The 9,156-nt window shown below is 45.1% G+C and overlaps 1 protein-coding gene across 1 annotated transcript; it reads left to right on the top strand.

Annotated features, from left to right (window-relative positions):
• Positions 1-1,196: 1,196 nt before the first annotated feature.
• On the top strand, positions 1,197-2,582 carry LOC146365083 (uncharacterized). Its single transcript, XM_084917657.1, has 3 exons — positions 1,197-1,496; positions 1,739-1,878; positions 2,374-2,582. The coding sequence occupies exons 1-3, from the start codon at positions 1,476-1,478 to the stop codon at positions 2,561-2,563; spliced, it is 351 nt and encodes a 116-aa protein (XP_084773783.1). The 5' UTR covers positions 1,197-1,475; the 3' UTR covers positions 2,564-2,582.
• The last annotated feature ends 6,574 nt before the right edge of the window (positions 2,583-9,156 follow it).

The raw sequence follows: 9,156 nt of genomic DNA, 5'->3' as shown, positions 1-9,156 counted from the left end.
CACAAGCACATTGTGCGCTGTCGGTCCTGCTTGCTACACAACAACATTCAGTATTTAGTATTTACTGCTGTTTACACTTAGCTAGATTAACGTGATGGTGTTGTGTTTAGTATGTTGCTCTGTTTTTCTTTTCCTTCCTCTTTCTTTCTCCCTTTCCTATCCCTCAGTCATGTCTGTCCCGTCTGTAACAACTGAAAATAAAATAAAATAAATAATAACAACAAACGTCGATCAAATGGACCAATACGGCAAGGCCGTGATGGTCCACTTGGCAAAGTAAATCCATTGGGTCCCCTTGTTGGTCTTCAGACAACAATTCTGACGGTTAAAGAACCAAATGGGACAGGCAAAAAAAAAAAAGACAATCCCAGTTAATCTGCACTATAAAGTTCATTCACAGAAAACTGTTGCTCTCACTGTAAGGTGTGTGGGATAGTGATGAAACTGAGCGTGTGCAGCTTTGTTCATGAACACGCAATCCTGAATCCAAAGCTGCTTGACTCCAAAGCCTGTATCTGCTTGCCCTCCAAGATTTCTATTCTTAGTTTTGCCTGTTTGGAATTTCATTAGGTGAGCACTTCAGGTGTTGTGAAAGTAGTGATAGTAGGCAGCAGGCTTGTTCCTACTTGTTCCAACCCACACTTGCATCAGGACTTCTATCGGTGTGTAGGTGTCAGGCCGGGTCAAATTCCAGGGAAGCTGCGCTTTGGTGATGTAGCAGAAGACGAGGAAATCCCTGTCACGGTGTCCCGAGCCTGGGAATTTTGAACCTCGAGCAAAATGACTGGATAACGAGACATTTGAACACTGACACTCAGTTTGGACATGAAACGAAACACAGGTCGTATAAATTGTAGCTACATCAGGTCAAATGTCGTTTCCCTTAAGCCGTGATAAATGTCAGTATTTATTCTGACTGATCATCCCAAAGGCTGACTTGACAAAATAAGAGCCTGAAAACCAGAGAAGAAGTCTGAAAGTGCTCAATAATCCAGGATAACTTCAAACTGATCAGCAGGTCAGGAAGTCAAAAGCCAACTACAGGATATGATAACATATCTAAAAGAGCTCAATTACATGAAATAATTAAATGTGTGTTAAATTCTGTTACAGTCTTTTTACCTTTTGAAATATCGTGTTACGTTTTCACCTTTCAAGTTTCAAAGCAAAGAGAGAAAATCAAAGTTTCCCTCGGGAACAATAAAGCTTAAAGCTGACTGAAAGCCTGCAGGTTCAGACTAAATTTAGCCCCGACACAAAACAAACTTCAACCACGTACACACTCGCTGACTGATGTGTACGCGCGATGATGACACGGCTCCGCCACCTCTCCCACGCAATGCAAATGAGCTTTCATCAGCGAGTGACAGGATAAAGCAGGTGTGCTCAGACAGGGAGACACCAGCAGCTCTGTGCCAGCAGAGAGTTTACACAGGTGAACAGGAGGAGACGCATTCCAGCTCAGCAGCTTCAGCATGAACTCCAGCGCTATTCTGGTGAGTACGAGCCGTCACCTGGAGAACAGGTGTGCAGATGCTTTGTACGCTCTGAGTTCACCTCACAGTGACAGCCTGGAAACAGCTTTGGACTGCACAGCTCATTACTACACAAACCTGTGTGATGTGTGTGTACAGAGCAAAGCGTTTTCATTGAGCTTCTTTTGGAGGGACGTTGGAGACAGATCAGTCAAAGCCTCTGATCGGTGTCATCGTGTCAAAATGTGTGTTTGTCTTTCCAGCTCTTCCTGGGACTGATGGGGACAGCGTTCAGCAGCCCGGTTTGTCCTCAAAACTGCAACCATGCTCAGCACTATCACAGGGAGTACTTCACTCATGTGTCCGACCTCCAAAATTCTTCAGTCGCGCCCTGGAAACTACAGTGAGTTTACTTACTTAAAGCCAGGAAAGAAGAAAGATTTAGGCTTTATTGATCATACAAATACAGCTGTATATGTACGACTGGTGCTTCAGGAGTGTAAGGATGCACATAGCTTTCAGTGGGGGCCACTCTAAACTGTCCTCATGACTTCATGGTCTCAGTCGCTGGTTTCAGGTCTCACTGAATAAAACACAATGTTCATTTTGTAAATTATGATTTCATTACCGTCACAAATGAGCAGGAAGTCGTGGAGGATTACTGGGTAATGCCCTGTCAGTCCAATCTTGCTGCAGACTTTATGCCACCCAGCCATAAAAACTGGATTTCAACATTGATTTTAGCAGAGGAAAGGTTGGACACAGTGCTGGGACAAGCACGTGTGTTAGAGCTAAAATTCACAGGCTTTTGAGTCCAGCGTGAGCAGATCTTAATGTCTGACACTGTCACACCTGAACACTTCCGTTTATCCGTGGACTTTGTTTTCCTGTGTTTCAGAAACAACTCTAAAGCAGACCGAGAACCACAGACGATCAAGGAGGCCAAATGCATGCCTTGCAGTGTGAAGGACATGGTGGCCAAACCAATCTTCGTACAGATTCAGGTGTATGAGAGGATAGGCACGCATGGGTATTGCAGCTGTCCGTTCGATCTGGCGGTCGGATGCACCTGTGTCTCGACAAAATGACGGCCGGACGCCAGGCTGTGCTGAATGTGCCGTAACAATCTGCTTTTAGTTACTGGCTGTGCCTATACTGAATGTATTTATTTGTAACTAGGAAATACTGTTTATCAGGTTATATATGAGTGTGCATGTAAAATGCGACCAAGTCATCGTTTTTTGAACTTACCTATATCTCAATGACATGTTTGTTTACATGAGATAAAACTTCATGAATTTTGTGGCAGTGTTGCTCGTTTCAAAGCAACCTGAATCCTTTTTTCTAGAAAAATTCAGTGTACTGATCTGTTCAATGTGCATCTGAATATCACATTTTATTCTTTACATGCATCATGTAATATGCAGTAACTTGATAATATCATAGTCATTTCAGAATATTTCTGGTCAGTACCAATGTGAAAATGTTTGTTTATCAAAATGCTGGATTTTTATGTACCTCACTGAGCTTCAGTGAAACTATTAAAGCCTCGTATTCATCAAAGGATTTGTAGTGCACTAAATGTGTTTTAATTGCTGATGCCTGGTTTTACATATAAGCACAGTGCTAATAGACAGATAAAGCAATGAAAGTGTATATATAGCGTTATATAATAATATTGCTTAGCAGAACCTAGTTAAATGTAAAAATAAATGTTGTTGTAGCACTGAAACCTGTGGAACTTGTAACAGTCACAATGGTGTGGTGTCTCTTTAATGTAACATAAGTCAAGGGGTTATGAGGTCAGTAGTGTGCGCCACTGCCCTCTCTGTGATTTATGGGAGCGACGTGCTTACACGCGAATACATGGAGAGAGACGGACTTTATATGTTTCCCCCTCCAGAAACCTTTTGGTTGTGCAATAGTTTTTTGTCTTTTTTTGCTAGCTGGCAGCTGTCTGCTCCCACAGGCCAGGATCCATCCTTCAACCCCTCATCTTCCGGTTCCGGTATGATGGCGCCTGTAGCTGTGTCCAAATTCATGGGCTGCATCGGCCCTGTCACTACCTGATCCGTACCGGAAACCCGATCCGTACCCCGCATGCGCCAAAGGTGTCTACTTCCGGTCGAAGCGTTTTACGATAGTTACGGGTCAGAGTATCTGTTAAGATGTTAAGAATAACAAGTATCTCTTAAAATGTTTCCAATAATGAAACATTTCAGATAAGATAAGATAAGATAAGATAAAACTTTATTAATCCCTCGGGTGGGTTCCTCTGGGAAATTCTGTTTCCAAAAGCACAGCACCGACAGAAGTTACAGTTACAGAATATTATATACATATATATATATATACACACACACACACACACACACATATATAAATATAGAGACATATATAAATAAAATATACGAAGGGGATAAATAGAATAAATAGGAATAAAAATAAAAATACAAGTGAATTGCACATTTCAAGTATTGAGGTCTATTGCACCGTTGACTATTAACAAAGGTATTGCACAGTGAGGTGAAGAGGCACTAAAGCTTAGTTGTTCCCCCCTCCTTTGTCCTCCTGTCTCTCCTCCCTCTCCCCTCCAGAGAGGAGTTAAACAGTCTGATGGCGTGTGGGACAAAGGAGTTTTTAAGTCTGTTGGTTCTTGTCTTGGGGAGAAGCAACCTGTCACTGAACAGACTCTTCTGGTTGTTTATGGCCGTGTGCAGAGGATGCCCAGCATTGTTCATAATGTCCAGCAGTTTTTTTAGTGTCCTTTTCTCTGCCACTGTCACCAGAGTGTCCAGCTTCATGCCGACCACAGAGCCAGCCTTCCTGATCAGTTTCTCCAGCCTGGATGAGTCCTTCTTTGCTGTGCTGCTCCCCCAGCACACCACAGCATAGAAAAGTACTCCAGCAACCACCGACTGGTAAAACATCCTCAGGAGCTTCCTGCAGATGTTAAAAGACCTCAGCCTCCTGAGGAAGTACAGTCGGCTTTGGACTTTTTTATACAGGTGCTCTGTGTTGCATGACCAGTCCAGTTTATTGTCCACCCACAGCCCGAGGTACTTGTACTTGTTGACCACCTCCACCTCCTCCCCCTCTATCTGAACCGGCAGTGGACCTGCTCTGGACCTCCCGAAGTCCACAACCAGTTCCTTGGTCTTTGAGGTGTTGAGTTGCAGGTGGTTTGTGTGACTCCATGCGACATTTCAATATAATGTAGACAAAAACGAAAAATAAAAAGATAGTTACGGATCAGGACTCCCCGATCCTTACTGCGCATGTGCAAAGTCGGACCGTACAAATCGGGTCTACCCAATCCGTACCGCGCATGTGCAGGGGTTTTCTTCTTCTTCTGTTCGTTTAATGGCAGTTTACTCCCCAGTGTACGAGGATACTGCCCCCTGCTGACCGAGCGAATGAACCCTATTGTAAACTGAATTAGCGTCATTACAAACGTGTGTTAAATTTGATTTAGTGATAGTCGAGTGTGTTTATGCTTGTCTGTGTGGAGAGGATTGTTGGAATAGTGATGATGATGTCCGCTATCACTGTCAGTTGTCAGTAAACACTTCATCTGGCTGATGAATCTTCACGTGACATATTACAAAGTCTGTATTATTAACTCTGTAATTAGGCGCCATCCTTCTTATTTTACGGCGCTGTTGTTCAATCGGGGAACGCTCTCTGTTGAGGAGAAAAGCATGAATTTGTTTGTATACGGATTATCCATTGTTCAAATGTCCCGGTAGTCGAAAAGGAGGCAGAGCTGTTGAGAAATGCTAGGAGCTAACTGGGCGCTAACCGTGTCATTCAAATATATTGAATGTCGCAATGTTGGCAAAGAGAGGAAGTGACGTAAGATTTGCGCATGCGGGGTACCGATCGGGTTTCCGGTACGGATCGGGTAGCGACAGGCCCACGTAGACCGCGAAGGCTGGGTCCTCAGGAGGTCGGGTAGGCCGGAAGTAAACGGCAGTGAAAAGGGACGGTCTAGCCTTCAGATCTGCGTCACCGCTGTCTCGGTGGAGTTTAATAAACTCGGCCGTCTGCTCCTTGCTATCTAAAATATAACAGGACACTGGCGTAAATTCTTGACCGTCTCACACTTCTGTTTAATCAGTTTTCTATTTGACGTTTTTTCAGCTGTGTAAAAACCAAGGAGGAACCCACCCGAAGGATTAATAATGTTTTATTTTATCTAATCTAATAACTTTAATCTCAGCCAAACCGATTTACTCACGAACAAACAAAACGCTGAAAAAAGCCCAACAATAACATTTTTAGGTTGTCTAAGTGACTTACATATTACGTTTAACCTGAGTAGCAAAAGACCGCGGTGATCTGAAAATGATGTGCCGGGAGTTGTGCCGGGAGTTGTGCCGTTCTCGGCGGCTCCAGTGACCCTCGAGCTCTCGGCTAGCTATCGAGCTGGTGGGTAACAGACGTATCCGAAAACGTCGATATGGTGGATGTGGTGGGCCACAAAGGACACACCCGACCCATCCTTCAAATTTGGGGAAAAGGAGGACGCGTTTGTCGGCTGCATTCAGAGGAGTCTTTGAATTTGGACAGCCTGCGTCGCTGTGACGTAATCGGCCTACAAATGCGTCCTCAGGAGGTTGCAGCCCATGAATTTGGACAGCTTGTGTCTGGCTTTGCCGCTGCCGGCCGTAGTTTCTGTGCTGTTTTTCTCGGCCTTTCTGCTTTCGCTTTTTGTCACTAATGTGTTGGCTGCCCTTGTCTATGATCGCCTGATGCTGTCATCCATCCGATCCTTTATGTTAAGTCAAGATGCCTCATCCTCCTGCGGTATTTTCCATCCTCCGCTGCCGACACCGGTGTCTGGATCTTCGTTAGGTGTCATCTGTGGCGCCTTTCTGGGTCCACGCAAATCACGGAGGAGGAGAGGAAAAAGAGCAGGCGTCCAGGTAAAACTCAGACTGTTCTGGAAGCGGGGACTAGCTGTGTCTGGATCTATGAGGCGGCGCTACCTCAGGAGTGTTCATCCAGACTCTCCGGTTGTTTGGCCTTCCATCCCCGCGGTGAGTGGAATTTATGAGCGTCGCGGATCAAACTCTGTGTTTCTTCGTCCCCTAAATCGGGCCGTTTCTGTTAATAATATGTCTTCTACTTTGCTGAGAGTGGCGCTTTTTAACGCTCGATCAATGACTAATAAAACGTTCTTGCTGAACGATTTTATTCTTTCCAAGAAACTGGACTTCTTATTTCTAACTGAAACCTGGCAGCGCGATGGTGACTTTTCATCCCTCATCGAACTTTGCCCGAGTGGGTACTCCTTCACCAGCCAGCCTCGGACGTTGGGTCGAGGAGGAGGTGTCGCTGCGCTGTTTGGAAGCCGGTTTTACTGTCGCGCAGTAATGGTCGGACACGCTTCATAGTTTGAACTACAGCTGGTTAAAATTGGAAATAAAGATCCGTTTTACTGCGCTGTAGTGTATCGTCCACCTGGCCTAAACAGCATGTTTTTAAAGGAGTTCAGTGACTTTTTATCCTCGACTTTGAAGCTGTTCTGACTGGTTATAGTCGGGGATTTTAATATACACGTTGATGATGACTCTGACCTCTTTGCCAGAGGTTTCCTTAGCGTCATGGATTCTTTTCATTTTACTCAGCATGTGTCTGGTCCCACACACACCAAAGGACACACACTGGGCCTTGTTTTTACTTTAGGTTTAAACATTGATTTTATTTGTACTGAGGACATTTTTATTTCAGACCATCGCTGTATTCTTTTCATCTGTCCCTCTCTCCTATTCGACATGTGGTTAGCTCTCCCATCTTAAATTTAACTGCTGTTAAATTTTCTGATGCTTTTAATTTAGTTTTATCTCCTTATAACAATGTTCATCTGTTAAGAAATCTTTTTAATAATCATTGTCTTTGTATTTTAGACAATATTTGTCCTGTCAAAGCTAGACTAGCTCCGGTTTCAAAGTCGTCTCCCTGGATAAATGACAGCATTCGCTTCTTAAAGCGTTGCTGCCGTAAGGTTGAGCGTTTATGGAGGAAAACGCGTTTGCATGTCCATCTCCTTCATTTAAAGGACCTTTTAGTCTCTTTTAACACTTCAGTTCGAGATGCGAGGGCGGCCTATTTCTCAGATTTAGTGTCTAAGAGCAGAGGTAACCCCAAGGCACTATTCAACACCATTAGTGATATTGTTGCTCCTGCTCCACCTGCTGTCCCAATTTCATCAAATGAAGATTGTGAAAAATTTCTTTCTTTCTTCGTTGAAAAAGTGAGGAACAGTTTCTCTCCTTCTGTGTCTCTCTTGTCTGCTCCAACTCAAGCTAGGCCTGTAATTTTAGAAAGATTTTTACCTGTGTCCTTACCAGAGCTGGTCAAGTTAGTTAATTTGATGAAAGCGTCCTCCTGCTCTCTTGATATTTTACCTGGATCTGTGTTTAAAAATGTCTTTCAGTCTATCGGTCCATGTGCTTACAATTATCAATACCTCACTGGTTTCTGGTCGGGTCCCTGTTTATTGTAAGAATGCTGTCATTCACCCACTGTTAAAAAAAACCTAAGCTTGATGCTTCTCTTCTCAGTAGCTACAGACCAATTTCAAAATTACCGTTCATTGCTAAGATTTTAGAAAAGGTTGTTGCTAAGCAGCTTATAGCTGTTCTAGATGAAAACAGCATTCTGGATAAATTCCAACCTGGTTTTTGTAGAGCTCACTCTGCTGAAACTGCACTCCTTAGAGTCTCCATTTTGATGAGATGTGATGCAGGCGAATGCTCCGTTCTGTTGATGTTGGACCTGCGTTACAGAAAAACACTGAAATATACACTACAATGGGAAAGTACAAGAGGAAAAAAAGAGACCTCTGCTCATGCTGGGCTCCTGGGAGGAGAGCACGAGAACAGGAAACAAAAAAACTCCTCTGCACAAAAAGCACATAAATGTCCACAGCACAACATTATGGAACACGTGACAAGCCACAGGGTCGGGTGGGGGGTGAGGAGTAAGCCGAAGCAAACGCAGCAGCCATCCTGCCCAGCGCTATTATTCCACCTCCACCACAATTGTCACTGCTGCCCGCAGCACAGCCCTTATCCCCGCTACCCATAGCTCCGTCTTCAGTGTCCCCTCTCCCTGTAGCTCAGCCATTGGCTCTGTCATCAGCAGCTACATTTGCACCTGAACCATTAGCTCAGTCGCCGCTAGCTCAGTCATCTACTCAACCACCAGCTCCACTTTCTCCCCAACTTTCATTACTACCTCTAGCTCAGTTTCCTGTGCAGTCATCTACTCCACCACCTACTCTACTCTCACCACAACCGTTACAACAGCCGCCAGTTCAGTCTTCAGTTCAATCCCCTAGTCTGCACACTCACCCACCTGGTCGGCTACACATTCTGCCAGGGGTCCCAATACCCTCTGGCCCTGCATCTGCTCCTGCTGGAAGCTCGGGTGAGCCCGGCCAGCACTTCCTCGTCTCCGCTGGAGGGTCCGAGGGGCTGCTTCAGCAACCTGTCTCCTGGAGGGTCCGAGGGGCTGCTTCAGCAACCTGTCTCCTGGAGGGTCCGAGGAGCCCGTTCAGCCTCCTGTCTCCGCTGGAGGGTCCGAGGGGCCGCTTCAGCAACCTGTCTCCTGGAGGGTCCGAGGAGCCCGTTCAGCAACCTGTCTCCGCTGGAGGGTCCGAGGAGCCGCTTCA

Source organism: Perissodus microlepis, chromosome 20 (genome assembly GCF_051167445.1).
Source record: "Perissodus microlepis isolate ML-2025 ecotype Zambia chromosome 20, ASM5116744v1, whole genome shotgun sequence".
In the NCBI taxonomy this organism is placed as follows: Eukaryota; Metazoa; Chordata; class Actinopteri; order Cichliformes; family Cichlidae; genus Perissodus; species Perissodus microlepis.
The sequence above is the reverse complement of the archived record's forward strand: the minus strand, read 5'-3'. Positions and strand labels throughout refer to the sequence as shown.